The sequence below is a fragment of the Emydura macquarii genome, unplaced genomic scaffold, assembly GCF_026122565.2.
Source record: "Emydura macquarii macquarii isolate MOO-44397 ecotype Brisbane River unplaced genomic scaffold, CSIRO-AGI_Emac_v2 contig_1229, whole genome shotgun sequence".
Lineage (NCBI taxonomy): Eukaryota > Metazoa > Chordata > Testudines > Chelidae > Emydura > Emydura macquarii.
Genome location: NW_027131366.1, coordinates 1,756,522 through 1,776,841, shown reverse-complemented (window position 1 = coordinate 1,776,841; position 20,320 = coordinate 1,756,522). Strand labels below are relative to the sequence as shown.

The window sequence follows — 20,320 nt, the reverse complement described above, 5'->3', positions numbered from 1 at the left end:
GAGAAAGTCCAGAGGAGAACAACAAAAATGATTAAAGGTCTAGGAAGCATGACCTCTGAAGAAAGGTTTTAAAAATTGGGTTTGTTTAGTCTGGAGAAGAGAAGACTGAGGAACAATATGACAAAAGTCTTCAAGTACATACAAGATGGTTATAAAGAGGTAGGTGATAAATTGTTCTCTTTAACTCCTGAGGACAAGACAAGAAATAATAGGCTTAAACTGCAAGAGAGATCGGGGTTAAACATTAGGAAAAATTTCCTAACTGTAATGTTAGGTAAGCACTGGAAAAATTACCTAGGAAAGTTGTGGATTCTCCATCATTGGAGATTTTTAAAAACAGGTTAGACAAACAACTGTCAGGGATGTTCTAGATAATACATAAGCCTACATCAGTGCAGGGGACTGGACTAGATGACGGATCAAGGTCTCTTTCAATCCTACATTTGTAGGATTCCATGATTCACAGTAGTTCTTACTATTATGATGACTTCAGTGTTGGTATTATTTTGAAATCAATTTACCTGATTTAAGGTATTAAGTCTGATTATTTCTTTTTCTGCATCTGTAAAAACAGCAACAAAATTAAATTATTTCTTTTCAAAACGAGAAGTTTGGATCATTTAAATTGCTACACAGATTAATTAGGAAAATCCTAAAGAACTAAAACCAAATTAATGTCTGCTAGCAATAAATCTGGTATACTCCATCAACATGCTCCAATAAGTGGGAAAAACCCCATAATGTAAAAATACAACATGATTCAAGTTTCATTACTTCTCAGCTAGTTTCAGCCCAAGATGTGAGAACACAAGAGAAATTACAGACACAGTCCATCAGTAGTGATTGAAATTTAGCATTGAATGACTGAGTACTTAAGACTTTTATAAAACACCAAAGAAAATATTGTTAAAAAGGGAAGGACTAAATATTTGACCACAACAGACAATGCCTATAAATCACAAACAACATTTTGTTTTTGAGAATTACACTCCTATAATGTCAAAAAACAATTCACTATAATGGAAAATATTCATTTAAATGTAACTCCTACTATTGAGTTTTTATAGTCGTTACAAGCAAAAGTATTTGCTTCTGTTACTTAAAAGAGAGAAACGCATGGCTAACTCTGATTCTGAGAGTAATTCCCTTACATGACACCTAAAAATGCCCTATGTAGAAAACAGTTTAGGGGCCAAGAAACATTCTCTTCTGGATTCTGTAGTCAGGAATAGGGTTTGTCCCATGAAAGAATAAGGAGTTTTGGCCCTGTGCTCTGTTATTCTCTGGGAAACTACTGCAGAGGCTCCCTGGCTGGACCAACAGGTTGCCAGGAATTTCCCAGACTGAATTCCCTGGAAGCCCCTGAATAGTTGCTTCTATAAAATGGACAGGGCTCAGGCAGTATTAACTCTTGAGCAGATATACCTTGGGAAGCTGGAGCCCTGCCCCTCTGACTTTGTGAGTAGATCTCTGGACCTGCAGAGAACTCTATATGGGTTCTGTGAAAAGCAAATAATGGTGCAGAGAGGGAGATCCACATCCAGAGGGCCTCTGCGTTCAGATATCTACAGTACACCATCCCTTGCCCACAGTTTGCTGGGGACAAGAGAAGAAAAACAAGACAGAGTGTCAGATTAAGGCTAGGTCTAGACTGAAGGTGGCAAACTCACTGCCGTCAGATGAATTTATCCAGATCAACTGAATGGAATTGGAGACCCACTCAATCGACCTGTAAATCGATGCTATTAGTCCACCTCCACCAGGTAGAGTAACACTGCATTGACAGGAGGGCATTTCCCATCGGTGCAGCAAACTGAAGACACCGCGGTAAGTAGAAGTTAGGAAGTGAACAGGAGATACACAAGCTACGTAGAGCAGCTTGTGTATCTCCCGTCGACTGCCACCGAATTTGGCGGCAAGTGTAGACATAGTCTAAGACAGCAAATGGATCTGATGGAGGGAGGTAAAAGAAAACAAGCGCAGGTTGAAAAAGGAAGGCAAACCAAGCCCACGGGAAAGGTCATTTTTCATGTGCCATGCCATCTTTACAAATTGTTCAATTGTCACCTTTAGCGTCTTTTCTTTCCAGCCTAAATAATCACAGTATTTTCAGTAACATTCTAAGGCACGCCATATTTCTAACATTTGTCAGCCTCTCTCTACACATTTTGATTCTTTATGGAGTCATGCAACCAATGTTAGAAATCATCATCATAACACTGGCATTATTTTCTTAGTCTTTCAGCAGAACAAAGAACAAAAATTCCTACTAGGCAGGCATCTTTATAAACTATCCAAAGACCTCTACATCACTATCAGAGCAGTGCCAAGGTAGTCCTTTCAGGTCTTGTTTTACTTGATCATTGCAGGTGTCAACCCCTTTCTAACGTGGCTCTATTCATAATTATCAGAATCTCACACTTCTTCTCAAATGGCTTCTCTCTATTTTTAAATGTGTAAAATCTTTCAGATATGAACTGAAAATCTTAGCTGCTTCATACCCCACAGTGCTTGTTGTAATCTGAGCACCTCTTCTTCCGGAGACGTCATCGGTGAGAGCTTTTTGCCTTGTTCTTTCAGAAGGGTCTCCTCTTCTGCAACATAATTTTGAAGCTTAATAAACTCAGATTTCAGTCTTTCATATTCTTGCGTTATTTGGTTGTTTTCCACCTTTGCCACTTCTCTCACATTCAGCAGGATTTTGTTCTCCTTTTCTACAGAAGACAATTTCTGATTTAAATGTTTTACTTTATCCTCCAGTTCCTTCACATTTTGTGTGTATTCTACTTTTTCAGTTTGTAGGCTTTGAACGTTCTTTTGCAGTTCTCTAATTTTAGAATGATCAGTGATGTCAATGCCTGCACCACCTGAAAAAGCACAAGGGATTGAGTTTATACTAGTAAGCAAAGTCAACATTATAGAATTTTCTCCTAGAACAGCTAATAACTAAGAATCTTTACACTTGAAAGGTTGGCAATGTTTAACTATAACTTTAGTGAAAAGGGGGCACTCATTTCATCTACAGAAAGCCAGAGAGAAATTAAAAAGAACAAATGTTTGAAGTATATCAAGATATGTGGTTTGCTTTGGAAGAGGTGCACCTGACAGCTCCTTACATTGATAACATTGATTACATTGACAATTCTGAAACTAATGAAGCGAGGAAGATACTGTTCTAATCAATAATACTTAAACTGACTAAAAGGGAAAAATAATCATCAGAAATCATAAAATGGGTATCAAAAAATAAAGTCGTCTAGTCAGTCCTTCATACTTTCCTAAAACTATTTGACTGGAATACTATTAGACTACCAGGTTTATTCCAGATCAAAGGAAATTAGGTTTTGTGGTTTGTTGTTTTAATTTAACAGAGTTACTGAATGGTTATCGCAGGTTAACATAATTTGTATATTTCACATGTACTCATTTTAGTCGATTTTAAATTCTCAGGATTGTGGCTTGAAATCAGTAATTAGTACAAATTTATTAGATTTATTTTAAGTTGCTGCAAGAAGTAAAGAATGTTTTGATGCTAATCACATGCTCTATAGACCAACACAACATTTAAATTCTCATGATATTGGTTTTGTCATTTTATACATAAATCCTTATATTTATAATTCAGTATATAGTAAACAGTATTGACTTTTCCTTTTAAGGTTTTAATAAAATGTAACTTGTCAAACATAGAAAGGAAGACAGTTTTATTGCAGAACAATATATCAGACTTTCAACATAAAGGTCATGTTCAACAGAAATTGGGTTTTTATGGGTACCAGATATTAACTCTCTAAAACTTTAGGGGCCTCTATATAGCCAACATAACTTACAATGCAAATCATTTATACAAGTTACAGAGCTCAAGAAGGCAGAAATCCAAACTTGTAGATAGAAGCTGTTAAAAGAAGACACATTGCTTATCCTTTCATGATTACATAGACTCTCAAAACAAGAATTTTCAAGATCTGCAACAAGACAATCCCAAGTGGGTAAAACAATACAATTTTAAAAGAGTATGGTCATAGGTGAGTAATACCATACTAAGAAGTGTGAGAAGTATTTTCTCTTATAGCTGAATCATGATGCAAGAGATACGCGGCTCATGCCTTTGATTTCACCCGAGACTCGTTAAAAGGATTGTTTTGCAAGAAGTCAGAAGACAGAACAATTTAACAGGCATTCAGATACCATGATTAAAATCCCTACCACTGCTATTGAGACCTCAAGTTGTTCTTACATTGGTGCTTCTGCCCACTCTATACCTAAGGAGATACTGTTGGTGATGGAATTTCCCTTTCATTCTGGAAAGGGACAATGGTCATTGGAAGTATGTGTCTTTCTAAAAGGATAGTATGTACTCTTGAGATGTCAGAGCTTCGATGAATCAGTTACAAACTTTGGATATGAGCTTGTAAAGGAGGCCTCCTTCAAAAATGGAACCCAATAAATAAGACACAAACTTTCTATGAATCCAAAGATATCCCAGTACAATAAAGAGAGATAAAAAACAAAGGCACTCTTTGCTAGAAAGTGTTCTATCTTCCAATCCATACAACCAGGAACTTATACAGCCCTCATCACCATCACATCTGATTTCATATCATTCAGGGAGTGCGTGAGCCATTTGGTACCTACTACTTGCCTCCATAATTATTTTTGTGTTGAAAAGTTCTCACTCTGTTCTCAAGTCTTTTTCTAAATTTATATTGGATTGGAATCGAATATGTGTTGGATTTATGGATTTAGTGCATAGCACCTACTTGAGCACATCACTCTAAACGGACATAAATAGATTATGAAGGGACAAATTATTATCCCCGAGTTAAAAAAAAATCCCACAATGAATACCAGTGAAGAGATGTATCGGTTTCTCAGATAGTTTTCAGCTCTAGTGGATTAGGAATAGCAGGAGAGAAGCCTTCCACAGGTGTACCCTCAGAGCTCTGAAAAATTAGTTTAACAGATCTGAAGAGCTTCTTACTCAGTACTAGACCAGAATCTGAGTGATTGATAGCTGAATGTCACATGTGCATTTCTTGTGAAGAGCAGCCATTAATAATGCAATTAAATGTGTTCTAGTCAATTATAACTAAACGAAAGATTTTCTAAATCCATATGAAAGTATTGGATGTTGATTATACTGCTCACTGTATGTTTATTTGATATCCTGAATAAAGTTCATTTCATATAAAAGCTGAAGGTAACAGTCAATAAAATAGAATGATCGCAGGGTAATAAATACCTTGTTGTAACTGATCCTCAAGTTCTTCAATTCGCTCCTCATATTCACCTAACTCCTCCCGGTGCCGACGACTTATCTCAGCTAGTTTCTGTCGATGTGCATCCTGTAATACTGAAAGCTCATGCTGATGTTCATCTATTTCTTGACTTAAATTCTGTTTCAGCTCCTAAAAAGTGTAATTGAAAAAAATATTTTGAATGCAGACATATTATGTATACATATTAAAAGAATATTTTCTGCACCTGCAATGATACTGCCAAGCACTCTGCATCAAAGATAAAACATGCCCTTTTAAAAATTATCTATCTATGCAAACAATGTGCCTGGCATGGTGCAAAATACAAAAATAAAAATAGTCCCACCTCAAAGAACTTGTAATCTTAGACACACAGAAGAAAGGATATCTTAAGACATCCAGATGGGTAGATGACTGGGTTTCCTTTCTTCACCACCACCACCTAACTCCTCACGTACATACACTCCCACTCTCACAAAGTTAAATTATAATCAAGTTAATATTGTCTCAAATGTCAAATAAGTTGTATTTTCAGATCTACCACCTTGTTGCAAAGACAGACAAAAAAATCCCTAACCTGTATTAATAAAAGTTCAGATTTATTTTTCTTTGGATGGAGAACTCATGTTAACTAATGAGCTCTAACCATTGATACAATGCCAGTTCTGCCAAGTAAACAGGTTTCTTGTTGGCTTATATACAGAAAGTAATGCCAATAAAAGTGAATGTGTGAGTGCAAGTGTGTGAGAGAGAGAGAGATGGAATCCTGAGCACAAAATGCACTGTGTCCCATGGATGTGCATTTCCACTCTGATCTTTTCAGCAGAGAGAAAAGTATCCCAATAGAGACACGCATACCGTACAATCCCCTACAGTCCCAGGTAAAGCAATCCATAGCAGCAGTTAATAACCAATGATGTTAAGACCCCTTAGCTTTTCCTCAGGTCCTCAACTCCCTAGAAGTGCCCACTCTGAACATTATTGCATAAATAACAAAAGTACTTATACAGTATGTCACATCTTCTAGAATTTTACAAATACTGAAAGGAAAAGTTGTCATTTTGGAGGTGATAGTAATGTAAAGTTGAAAACAAAAACATTTAATAACTAAAGGAATACTTGGCAGTATTCTTTCACCAAAAATGTAACTTAGGGCTTATGCATACAATAAGTTAGTGCCTGGCAAGTGAGGGTGTGAATCTACAGGGCACGAGCTTGCCACATATTAAGTCGCCACATGGACATTACTACAGTGCAGTGAAACTGCCAAAGTACTATTCTACACTGTGCTCCGGAACTTTTACTGTGTGGTAGCAGTGTCCACATGCTGAGTTAGTGTGTGGCTAACTGGTGCACTGTAGATTCACATCCTGGCTTGATGGGTACTAACTTTCCACCTAGACAAGCCCTTACCTTATGCAAACATAGGAATTTACTAACAGCCAGAATGCAGCCCACAACCTTAGCCTCAACCTTCTCCTCTATAAGCAACAAGAAAATTCAGCCTCACTGCAGAGGAGTAGCTGGGACTGTTCTTGAAAGGAAAATAAAAATCATGGTCAAATTCATTTGTACTGGTGAAAAAAACAATATTTGCCACAAATGGCTACAAAATTAGAACATTACATTTCTCCTACTTTGACAGAAAGCTGGTTCAATTCTGCAACTTGGGTTCATCTTGGAAGAGATTCCACAACTGTGAGATTCTCAGAGGGTTTAAACTTCCTCCCACTGAAGTCAATGTGAGCCCTGCAACAGACTTCCTTTGGAGCAGGAGCAGGCCACAGAATTAGAGGCTGGCACTTGTTTTGGGAAGAGTTATAGTGTATAGATTATTTACACTTCTTAGAAGCCAAATGCAATATTACAGTATAACACAGAAAGCAAAAGAAAGACTAACTTTCTGAACCAGCCACAGAGCAAAGTGTCACATAGCTACTGGAAGAAGGATGTGTTAGATTAAGTGGAAAAGGATGGTCCACAATGAAAAGTGTATGTAAAAAGGGCTACAGATCTCACTCAAACTTCTGTTAGGTTTATTTAGGGCTTTTCCTAATTTGAAAGTTTCCTTAAGTATCCAACACTGTGGGAAAGAGGCAGCTGCAACAATGTACCTTCCTTCTAATCCTATTTATATATTCAATATTATAAGCTTACTGGAACTCTAGAAAAAATAGCTATTACTAGTAGTGTAACTAGAACTTTACATCCCTAGCAAGGTAAAATTAGGCTTTTCCCTTTTCAATACAGAAAAAAGATAAACATTTTTTATTAATATAGTATAAATAATAAGGATGTAATAACTAACATTTGATAGCAGTAATGAGTGTTCAGGAGTTTTTCTGTCATTCCCAGAACTTCACCAAGTAAGCATTAATCACCAGAATGTCTCCTCTCCATCATTCATTATAACTTACATTAAAACACACAAATATAGGAGAAAAACAAAAGCTAGAAAATGTAAAGTTATACTAGATAATACACTTACTCTCACCTCACTATGTATTGAAGATACAATGAAGCTGCAAAACCAAATCAAATTTAAAAGTCTTAAAAATGTATTTTATCTTATTTCACAATTAACATATATATGCTTTCACACCTTTATAGTACATTAATATGTTAGAATGGTTAACTTAAAAAAACAGGACTCAGAACAGAGCTAAATTATATCCAGATCGGCACAAAAATATGTACCATACATATTCAGAACATAATTTTCTGGTGTCTAACTTAGCTATCAAGGGCCTGACATTCAGAAGTGCTTAGCACTTATAATTTCCACTGACTTCACTTGGAGTTGTAGAGACTCAGCACATCATAGTAAGGAGTTAGGGAGGTAAACCAATCTCAAGGTATCCCATGATAAGCACCCAAAAATTGAGACACTACAAATCACTGGCTCCTTTTGAAGTTTTGGCCTTAATCTTACAAACTTTACACTTTCAAGCCTAAAATATTGTAACGAGTCAGTAGTATAACCAACCTGAGAGATACTCGTTCTTCTAATCAATCAGAATTTTTTTTAAATATAGAAGGTGTGGCAACATTTCAGTTATAAACACAATTACATTACATGCCAATACATTTTGTTTAGTACAAAGGACTTAGGCCCCAACCCTGTAAACACTTATGCACATGCTTAACTTGATTCATATGAAAGATGTGATGGAAGCCATTGGGACTACTTATGTGAATGTTTGCAGGATTGAGGTCTTCGCAGCAAATTATAAAAATGTATTTGTGTGGACTGATTAGTCAAAACTGTCACCTTACCTTGATAATATTTTGCAGCTTGCAGATTTCACTTTGATCAGCATTATTTGTTCCTTGTACACTGGAAGACTAGAAAAAAGAAGAAAAATAATACTTCAATTTGGGAAATAAATTGAGATAAACAATGGTTTATTTTCCTTCGAGCACTTCAACAGTAAATAATTGTAAGAAAATAGAAAATGTAAGTACATTGCAGCCTCTATCACAACATTTTTCAAATGCCGGTATTTTGATTATAAAGAGGGGCTATTAAAATGTAAGGTTTAAAGCTACAAAAGCTTTATTTCAAAGAAAAAAATTACAAAAGAGCATTTCTCAATTGAAACATAAGACCAGCTCTTGGATTTTCTTTTGGTAAATTTCACAGTATATTGATTGCATTTATGACATGTTAGTATAGTGGTTCCCAATCTGAGGCCCGCCGCTCCCCTCCCACTGGCTGCAGAAGGGAGCCGCTGCCTAAGGACCCAGGCAGAGTGCGTTGCCACAGGGTTAAAAGACTGGTGCGGGCTCCTTGCTGCAGCCAAGGGGACAAGAGATCAACATGTTCTCTCTCCTTCCCTCCCCCGGCTGTAGCAGAGAGCACAGCAAAGCACTCTGCCAGGGTCCATAGGTGCTGGGTCCCTGCTGGAGTCAGAGGGAAGGGAGCACTGATGTCCTGTCCCCCTGGCTGCAGAAGGGAGCCACTGCCTAGGGACCTAGATGGAGCGCACGGGGCTACAGGACACATGCAGTTTACCCGTTGCAGCCAGGGGGACGGGAGAGCCTCCTCCCTGAACTCTTTCCATCTGGCTGTGGATGGGGGAGGGGGACTATTGGCAGAGGCTGGTGGCCCTTCAGGGTAGTAAAAATTATAGCTGTGGCCTTCGAACAAAAAAGGTTGGGAACCAGTGTGTTAGCATATTTAACAGTTTCTTCCATTTAAAGAAAACCTACACAGTTATGGCACCACAGCTATGCTGGCATAACACCATAGTGTAGACAGAGCCTACACCAACAGAAGGGGTTTTTCCATTGTTGTAGGAACACCTCCTCTTTAAGCAACAGTAGTTAAGTCGCTAGAAGCACCATTCTATCTTTAGCTGTGTTTACACTAAGGGTTAGATCAGCATAGCTCTGGTGTTCAGGGATGTGGATTTGTCACAACCCTGAGCACTGCAGCTATGTTGACCTAAATTTTTAGAGTAGATCGGACCTTAGTCCTGTGGTCAATCCATCAGATCATGCTACTTCTCCACATATCATTGCTGAACATGAACTTGCACATGACTGGTTTCAAGAGTGACCAATTCACTCAACGCACTAAATATAGGGGAAAAAAATCACCCACCTGTGCTATCTGCATCCAGTGGTCAACCTCAGATTCAAGTCTAGAAATTTCATTGGACAATCTGTTTATTTCTTGCTGGGACCAGATTACATCTCCAAAGTCCATGTCATCTCCTTGAAAACCTGAAGAATGATGTCTAACCACAGGAACAAAGGAAGCTGATGTAGTGGTTGGTGGCAAAACACCAGCTCCTAACTGTGCTGACTGAGCAGCTGTCTGCAACTTCTGCAATTGTTCCTGTAGTGCATTCTGCCTAGCTTTTAGATGGCTGATTTCCACCTAAATATACAGAATACAATGCCTGATTTTAGTAAGAAGAAAATCTCAAAATATATTCACTTTATCTCCTGTAAATTGATTAAATTTAAACCTGATATTTGTATTCTCATCTGACATAAAATTACTGAGGTCTCCTTGTTCTTTCACTAGTTAAAAAAAAAAAGAAAAAGCATTTTCTCTACAACTCAATGGAGAGGAATGTTCTTGACTGGCCTCTTATAAAACAAGGACTGTTAAAACTTCTAAAAATTATTTTTATGACATTTAAGCAGTAGTCAGCTAAAGGCACTGTATGAGCAAAGTAGCCATACTGTCAATTAAATAGCCTGATTAAAGATTAAATATCCCTTGTAAATAAAGATTTTGGGGTATTCGGCAGGCAGCTGTACCTAAATTCTACAGCAAGGTCTCTGAGTGTCAAGTCCCACAACACAGTTAAATATAAAAGTGGTGGATTTGTTAATTAAATCTGAAAATAAAAACAAGCAAAGGATTCCTCAAGTTATTTATTTTGATATTAAAATTCAGTTTATTTTACACTCCAACTTTTCAGTGAATTGCAGGTTTTGTATTCACAAAGCACTATATTGAAGAAGTCCTGCTAAGATCAAAATAAAATTGTGCACACTAAGATACACTTTAAATGGATAGAATATTACAAATATCCAGATGTTGCTTTTCCAACTTCAATATGTCCTTTCCTATGCATATACAAAGCAAGGGTCTTATCCTGCTCTCACTGAAGTCAATGGGAGATTTGGCACTGACTTCAATGGGTGCAACACATGTCTCAAAAACAGGTTTTTAAGCAGAAAGTCAGTCCTGTAAAAGCAAGTTTTATAAATATACTGCTAGTTTTCCTTGTTTAGAGGACTCTTAAAATCTCACATAATATAATACCATGCACAGAAGATTACTTTAAGTGCAAAAAGCCACTTTCCAGAGTTGCAAATGCTGATCCTTTCCGATTTTTAAGTCTATACTTAAAACCAAATGAACAATAGAAATAAATACTTTTTAAAAGAGAATTTTCTCCTTTCTTACCTTTTCTGCCAAAAATAATGATTTAGAGTCATAAAGTGATATATAATAATATGTGGTCAATCTACTCTGTTGTTCCTCAGTGGTAATAAAATAGGGAGAAATTCTGACAACAGACTCAAGATATTTCTGAGGCTAATTACATCAATAGCTACATTATATTAAGTCATCTGGCAGGTTTATGTGTAAACTGTTAAGTGACATGATTTAGAGCATTTTGTGAGTGACTGAGACAATCTGTACATTTATAAATGAGCAACAGCATAAATGACAGGATAGGCAATAGTGTACTTTGTACCATGATTAACTGTCTGCTTGCCTTTTACCTTTAGATTTTGTATTTTCTGATATACTTACTGAAGAGATAAAGATATTATCTTTTAAAAAAAACTCAATGTAGTACATTTTTGTTAAAGAATACAGACATATATTGCCTGAAATTATTTATGCTGCACTGTACCTCTCTTTGTTGCAGCTGATTTCGGTATTCTATGGACAACTGTTTTATCTGAAGCTCTGCTGCTTCATGCTTTTCTTCTAGATCACTGCAAACCTTCTTCAGTCTCTCATTCTAGAAAGTGCAAAATGATTATTAATAAAAGTAAAAATCTAAGTCTTATGCTCCTATGGAAGTTGCTGATGGGGAAAAAATTAAAATAACTGTGTTACAGACTTTCCATGTTGTCCTACCTTACTCTTTCAAACTTAAACACCTCATTATTTAAAATACTGTACATAAAAAGTTGCTATTGAGGGTGACAGGCCAGAAATGACACCTTTTAGATTAGTTTTGATTTGTGGTCAACTATGAAATACAAATCCAGCTATTCACGAAGCATGTACTTATCTCCTTATCAGACAGAAAAACGCTGAAGCTTATAAGAAATCTGGACACGAAAACATTTCAGAGCCAAGGAATACGGTTACATTTCAAGGCCCCACTGACACAAGAACAAAGCCAGAGTGGAGAAAGCAATCAACATAAGAGGTAAATCTGCAATACATGTATGTCCAAATCTGGCCCTCTGAATGTAATAATGGATGGTCGCCTGGCTGAAAAGCTGGGATTTTAACACCATTGTCACCCTCAATTTCTAGAATTTCTTTATCAGAAATAGCATGTTTTAAAAATCATATTTCTAATGTGTGCAGGAAAAAAAATCAAAGTTGGCCCTGATCAGCATCCTTTTATTTCTCCTAATTACCTGCATTTCAGAATTGCTTACCTCCGATCTTTGTGTTGCATGAATACTTTCTATTTCTCTCAGCCTAGAACTGGATACTTGAAGTTCTGTTGCAGCATCTGAAAGATAAAAAAAATATATCACTTACAGTGTGCACATATGAATTGATTATGACAATTCTACAGCAAGAGACACAAAATGGCACTCTCAGGTAAAGAGAATATTTCCAAGTCTTTATTTGGCTTAGTTATATTTTATTACACCGTAATTTTATTAATTTTTTATTTTTTCCTTTCTATATTTTAAAAATGTTTTATGAACTACAGTGCAAACAACCTCTTCAATTCAGGATTTTGGAGTATTTTTGTTATCAAGACTGTTTTAAGTATCATCTTGGAACTGGCAAACTGTAAACTTATTCCTGTTGCATTTAAACTACTATTTTAATCTGAAATTATTTACATGTTCTATTTTATTGTATGCTTTATAATTTTAAACACCTCACTGAAATTCCTCCAATCATATTTTTTGAAACACATAACATATAAATCCAAGTTTGTCCCACTTCTTTGAGTTTTCAGTTTCGCTATATATTTTCTGAAGGGAAACAACCAAAATCAGAAATAGCACAGTACTATATATGAGGGTATCTCATTATTACATATTGTAGGTAATATTTTCTGCATGATTTTAACCCATTTTTAAAGCACTCCAGTATTGTATTTTTTCCTTACTGCAGTTGTGTGCTGGGGGATATGCCTCTTTACTGAGAATAAAGACCACTAGGTCTTCTTCCCCAAAGAAGTTTGTAAAATTCAGAACTCATCACCCATATAACAGGAGTTTAGACTATTTATCAGTGTGCATTACCTTACATTTATCCAAATTAAATGTAATATGTCATCATGATACCAATTCTGTTTCCTGCCATCACTGTGTTTAAATTTAACTGGAGCTGCTCACAATCTTCTATAGTTTTTACTAACCAAAATAATTTGGAGCAATTGGGAAACATGCTCTGTATCATTACCAAGGGTTATATAGGATCAAAAATATCCTTCACTTCCGTTAGCCCACTTCCCCCTAGCATTTTTTAAATTTTCTTATGATTGTGACCCATTATTACCTTCTTTCTGTTTGGAGGTACAACTGTTCACTATGGACTAGATATACAAAGGGATTTAGACAGTGACACAGAACATCACAATGCCTAATTTTTAAGCACTGAGAAAACCACTACATTGATTGACAAAATCTGAGTTAGGTGCCTAGACTTCCTATACAATGCATAGGACAAGACAGGTGCCTTAGACAGAGATTCACAAAAGCCAGCATACTGGGCAGAGAGCTGCCTAATCTAGCTATTGGGGGATGCTAATGACAGGTGTGCCCTTAGCCCCACCCCCTCTCTTGGAGATAGTCACACAAATCCAGGCTGCAGGAAGACACCTCTCTCTGTTAGCAATCCACAACTCAGAACACCTCTTCTGGAGTCAGCTGGCATAGCACACCTCCTGGATTACTCCCACACACAAGATAGACAGGTGAACATCTACCTTCTTCTGTTAGTGAATTGCTCTGGGGCTTAGATGGGAGATAGGCATTAGCACGCCTAGAGGGAGGCAACAGTGCACATGCTCAGAAGCAAAAACATGGCACGCCTAAGGAACTTTTACCCTGAAATTTAGGCACTGAGGGATTTTGGGTGCCTCCAGGGTTCTGTGGGAGTTTTATGGACCACAATGGAGCCTAAAGCTGGCCTCTGACATCTAAATCTGGGGTTCAGGCACATAGAGTACCTTTCGGAATCTAACCCTATATGACTCTTTTCTATTGCTGAATTAACTTTTAATCCATACCAGGACTTTGCCCCTTTACACAATGTTTATTTGTTTTTCTTAATAATCCCATGTGATGGTTCACATTAAAAATACAAATAAATTATGTCTAATGGGTCACCTTTTGAATACTTTTATTAACAATTCCAAAAACAAATATGAAAGGCAGATTTTCCATAACACAAGCCAATCGGATTTGAGCATATTGGGTCATATTACAATAATATACAATACAATACAATAATCATAAAACTCTATCTTTAGCCAACTTAATGACTGGTTTCCCCAGAAAAGAGGTGAAGCTTCAACACTGTACCACAATTTATCTTGGATCCTCTCTTTTAGTGGCCAGACGCTACATTAACAGTTTCTTTTACTTGGGATCAATCACTGCTTTTAAAAGATGTATGAAATACTGTTGGCAGTCCTATTAATTCACACTTTACGGTACATTGTTTGTTAGTTTTGAAAGAAATAATTTATTGCATTTGTAATTTCCCACTTGCTATTTAAAAATTGAGTTGAGAGTTTCCACTGGCTCAAATATTTGAGGCTATACTTCTATGTCTATAAAACTGTTAATTAAGATATTTCAGACAACTATATATTCCATAAGCACTGATATGAGCAGGATTGGAAGTCAGATGGTCAAATGTAAGAGAAGTGATTGGAAATCAGTTTATATGGTAAGGAAAGGAACGAGATTTTTAAAAACAATTATTTCAGTATGCAGTACCTGCAGATCTTTACTAAAAGAGAAGAGTTCCTAGACACCACTGGAACCCTACTCCCTCTCAAGAAAATAAGTCTACTAACTCATGCAACAATACATTTGAGAAAGTCTCATCACAATATTCTGGCAAAGACAAAAAGGAAAACTATGGTAAGTGGGATCAAGCACATTTGGGGAGTAAGCACCACACAATACTTTTTTCATTTGTGGGTACAGAAGAGCTTGTTTAAGCAAGCTCTTCGAGTAGAATCCTCATTCATCTTTCATAGAAGAGAAGATCCAATATGTCAAATTACTACATAGTTTTGCATCCTTTATGCAAATGGAAATTTGTGAAGAGTGTAATCTCAGAAGGAAGAAACATTTCCCAATTTTATGACTGCAATTATCTCAACATTCCAGGTGACAAACCAACTCAGACTCTTTAAGAAGTAGGATGCTATCTTTATAGTGCTATCAAAGGCATCACTTATCACTGTAGAATGCAGCTACTGTGGGAACATGAGTTAATTTGGTGCAGTTCAGATCAGTGTCCAAAGTACAGTGGAAGTCAGAATCTGTCCACTGATATCATTTCCATTTTTTCCTTGAAAAGGGCATTTGAAGGGACTTATTAGATTTTATATATGCCTAGGAGATTTCCTATTGATATGACATAGAACACAAATAGAACAGGTAAAAACCAAATGAGTACAATGTTTGCAAGTGTGACCTCTGTAACCTGGAAAGGGGAAATTTTCCCCTTTTCAAGAAGACACCACTAGCACTGATATCTAGATATATACAGACAGATCTGGACCCTGCTGCCAATTACAACCATTGCCTGGTTCCAAATATTCATGGAAAGAATTCTTACTGAGTTGAAACATCACATTTCCAAAGGCATCAATGGGCAGAAGAACAAGAGCAATAGCAACACACATTGACATCACTACATACAGCACCAACATACTACATAAAAATTTTCAACTCCTTAATCAAAGAAAGTTTGAATCCTGCATCTCTCATGATATTACTTCCAGGTAACAGAAGAAAGGTCCATGATGATGCATCCATTTAAGTGAAATAAGGTTCCAAACCAAATTACTATAAGCTTGGGAATTTTAAAACAATTATTAAATCTAAGACTGTAAGTAGGTCTTTCAGAATGGAGGGAAATAGACAACCTTTTCTCAGAGTATACTGCATCCATAGAACAAACTCCTTCCTCTTTTGGAGCTTTTTTTATATTGGCAGTCCTGTAATGAAAAAATCTTCAGCCCACTTAATATTGGAACAGCCTGTCAGTAGAGAATTTCTATTTTGCCGATAATTTCACAAGTTTGATGTTTTTTAATTCCAAATTCTGGACCTACTATTGGTAATGACAACCATTAAAAACCACAAAACCTTCAATTAAAGAGTATTTCTCAAACAAAACCATAATCTTCAGATGTAAAATTATGTTAACTATGTTAATTTATGTATATATTCGCCATGCTAGGCAGATAACTATAACAGGAAAAGTCAAAAGTGTCATTTAAAAAGCTTAAATGCCTTGGAAAAATTAAACAGAATATTAAAATATAAAACTAAAACAGACATGGAATTAATACCATGTGTCATTGTCATTGAACTGATCACTTTGCTTGTATGTTGTATCCTTTTTGTTCTCCCTTTGCCTCTTTTTATCATTTTAGATTGTAAGGACTGTGTTTTCCTATTTTATTGTACCTAATGTAATAAGCTCCAATCTTGATTGGATTCTTTGGGCACTACTGTAATATAAACAACAAAAGTTTCAGTTATATTAAAGCCTTGCCTGGGTGAAATGTCAAGACTTAGAACCACATACGTATGTGGAAAATATTAATCTAGCAATTTGTTTGCAGTTTTACAAAACCTCCCCCATTCTAAATGGAACAGATCAAGCCAAGATGTAGATAAATTGAATAAATATAATAAGCCAAATACAAGTTAGATATGCTTTCATTCCTGATCAACAAAGTACCCTAGCGCAATTCAAATACTTCAGGACAACAAAACAAGAACAGGAACTGGACATATGCCAACAAATTTTGCATTATAAACCTTTAAATAAGTGTATACTATATCTGGTTTGCTTTGCTAAATTTATTCTCCACAGAGCACAGACACTGCGGTGTACACAGACTAAGAACTTAAGTGGGGGGTGGGGAGGGAGAGAGAGAGAGAGAGAGAGCCAGTATATAGCCCTTCCAGAAACACACACACAAGTAATTTGTCAGGACACATTTGAATTGTTTTGATCAGCAGTGTTAATGCTACACTCTACCAATTTCAACAGGTGTAACAACAAACTCCACTATCACTAACCTTTTTATTTCATTTTATTATTAATTAATAATAATTAACAATAATAATATTAATAAAGAAGAAGTGAAGGCAACAATTCTTTCATTAAACTGGTAAACTTTGGTAAGACACTTAAAATCTCAGTCATGTTTATCTCCAAATTCTGGTGGTCGGGCTGGACACAGTCCTAAATAAGCTGTTTCCAACTGATAACAATTGCTACATCTCCATTATTAGTTATCACCATTAATATGCTATTAGAGGAGTACATGGCACTTAACTGACATATAAAGCATCACAGCCCATGAAGCTGACAATCAATCTTTCCCCAGCGCCCCCCACACACAGCTCAGAGGGTTGGCTTGGCACCCCCATGCCCGCAGCAACTCCTCCCCACTACCACCACCGGCCCTCTCTTACCTCCCACTTCCTCGGTGCCCTCCAGCAGGATGTCTTTGGTGAAGTTGGAGATCTGGCCGGTGAGGGAGGACAAGCTGTCCCCGACCTGCCCCAGGGACTGGCCCAGCCCCGAGCCCAGGCCCCCTAGCCAAGAGGCCATTTCTGCTGCTGCTGCTGCTGCTGCTCAACAGGCCCCAACTGTCCTCAACGCTGGGCAGAGGCCTCTCCGAGGCAGCACCCAGCCCTGGGGGGGTCCCTGAACGGCTGAGCAGCCCGGTCCAGGCTCGCTGCTTCCCGCGGGGGCTGGGCAGCCTAGGCTCGGAGAACCGGCTCCTGCCACCCCGGCCGGCTCGCACTCTCAGGAAAGGCCGAGCTCTTGCCGCGCCTAGTGAAAGAGTCCCAGCGCCCCGGCCATTACTCCGTCAGCGGCAGCTCCTCCCGCAGCTTCAGGGGCTGCCACCTCGACGCCCGCCATGACACCTCCGGGTCCTCCGAGCCCACTGACCTGACAGGCTGACTGACTCCCTGGATAACCATAGAGAGTCGCTACGCAAGGCTAGAGCGGCGTCACACCACTACTGGGACGTGGACAAGGCAGCAAAGACTCTCGGGATAGCGGCGGATAGAAAGAGTCTGTCCCGCTCACGGCCTTAGGCTGGTGGTGCGGTCGCTCGCGGGGCACCACACGGGAGCTTTTGCGTCACCCACCGGGATTGGGCAGGGCTGGGGCTCCCGCTAGCTGACAGACAGTCCGACATCTTCACCGTCACCGCGTCGCAGCGAGGTGGCCGCACGTGGCATTCAGACTTAGCTGCCTCTGGGCGCCTTTGGTCTCATTTGCCCGAAGACGCCGCCACTCACACCCAATCGTGACCCCGGGGTGTCTCCGGGCCCCTCACACCCCGCCACTCACACCCAAACGTGACCCCGGGGTGTCCCCGGGCCCCTCACACCCCGCCACTCACACCCAAACGTGACACCGGGGTGTCCCCGGGCCCCTCACACCCCGCCACTCACACCCAAACGTGACCCCGGGGAGTCCCCGAGCCCCTCACACGCCGCCACTCACACCCAATGGTGACCCCGGGGTGTCCCCGGGCCCCTCACACCCCGCCACTCACACCCAAACGTGACCCCGGGGAGTCCCCGAGCCCCTCACACCCCACCACTCACACCCAAATGTGACCCCGGGGTGTCCCCGGGCCCCTCACACCCCGCCACTCACACCCAAACGTGACCCCGTGGAGTCCCCGAGCCCCTCACACCCCACCACTCACACCCACATGTGACCCCGTGGAGTCCCCGGGCCCCTCATACCCTGCCACTCACAGAGACACTGACCCACTGAGGAGACACTGAGCACCCTGTATTAGCACACTGCATGGAAATGTCTCCCTATCAAGAGAGCATCTTTGTGCTGATGCCATTATGGCAGCACCTGCCATCAGAACATTTTTGCATCAAATCAAAATGCTCCGATCATGCAATGATTTCTATGCTTGCTGACTCGTGCCCATGCATAACTCAAATGACACAGCTCATTGCAGTATCAGCGTCAATGTCATTACATTATCTTAAGTTACAACACTCTGTAGAAATATTAGCATTTTGAGACGTTATTGTTATATCTTTGTCAGAGCATCACTTAAAGATGGAAGCACAATGTGTAGAGATGTCATTGTTAAGTCATTGTCAGGTCAGCCATCTTAAAATATTACATGCAGATAACACATTGCTTAAAAACATACAAACAGGTCAAGACAAAAATATAGCGTATGAAATATCCATAACTAATGCAAAGGTACTAAAATAAAGAGTCTAGTTTACTTTTTCATATGAATTCAAATACGGGCCCATTTCATAGCAAAATTCTACTATAATGACAGAAAGGACTTTTTTTTTTAAATTAAAAATAGACCTGCTTTTGAAGTTCCTAAGAGAAAACATGAGGCAATTAATTTTTTTCAAACATTTACAATTATTTCATTAAAATAAAATGCAAAATTCTGCTAAACTAAATTTTAATTTCACACAATCATATTTGAAATGTCATCTCATTGTCAAAATGATATGTGATGTTACATGAAGCCACCCTCTTTTTATATCAAAACATCCTTACTTCTGGACACCACACTTTGTCATGAGTCCCAAACTATTTTTGAGGACCCATCTCATAATCTGGATGGGGTCCTAAAGGAAAGCTCGAGGGTAAGCTCTCTGGGGCAAGAACCATGCTTTTGTTTTGTGTTTGTACAGTACCTACCACAATGGAGTGCTGGTGCAGGATTAGGGTTCCTTGGTGTTATGAATAATAGTAACAAAGGTGTTGGGACATAATGTTCCTTGTTACAGATTCAAGTGGAGTGAAATAGGTGGTGTTAAACAAATCCTCCACATTCTTCACCCCAAAAAACTTCTCAGCTATGATCCTGCAAACACTTGGTTACATACTTTGCTCACATGAAGTACCACTGATTTGAATAGGATTATTCACATGCTTACAGTTAAGCACATGCATAAAAGTTTGCAGGATCTGGACCAAAGAGTTTAAATAAAATATCTGACTAAAAATCCCTTTTACTTTCAATTTTTCAGCATTTAGTCTTCTTGTGTTGTGGTAATTTCACTAGTTCTTCAGTTATCAGAAAATCTTCCAGAGTGGACAAGAC

General features: G+C 38.4%; 1 protein-coding gene across 3 annotated transcripts in view; it reads right to left on the bottom strand.

The window, feature by feature from the left end:
- TRIP11 (thyroid hormone receptor interactor 11) overlaps window positions 1–18,132 on the bottom strand; it is a 59,502-nt gene extending 41,370 nt beyond the window's left edge. Inside the window, exons 1-8 of one of the 3 annotated variants that reach the window (XM_067547082.1) lie at window positions 17,673–18,132; window positions 12,411–12,487; window positions 11,645–11,755; window positions 9,865–10,143; window positions 8,535–8,603; window positions 5,243–5,408; window positions 2,502–2,867; window positions 522–562 (exon numbers count right to left, since the gene is read on the bottom strand). In XM_067547082.1, coding sequence (XP_067403183.1) covers window positions 522–562; window positions 2,502–2,867; window positions 5,243–5,408; window positions 8,535–8,603; window positions 9,865–10,143; window positions 11,645–11,755; window positions 12,411–12,487; window positions 17,673–17,811 — 1,248 coding nt within the window. In that variant the 5' untranslated portion in view covers window positions 17,812–18,132. Of the gene's footprint in view, window positions 1–521; window positions 563–2,501; window positions 2,868–5,242; window positions 5,409–8,534; window positions 8,604–9,864; window positions 10,144–11,644; window positions 11,756–12,410; window positions 12,488–17,672 lie in introns of those variants that run through there. The other 2 variants (XM_067547083.1, XM_067547084.1) reach the window with 2 other exon arrangements.
- Between the last annotated feature and the right edge of the window lie 2,188 nt (window positions 18,133–20,320).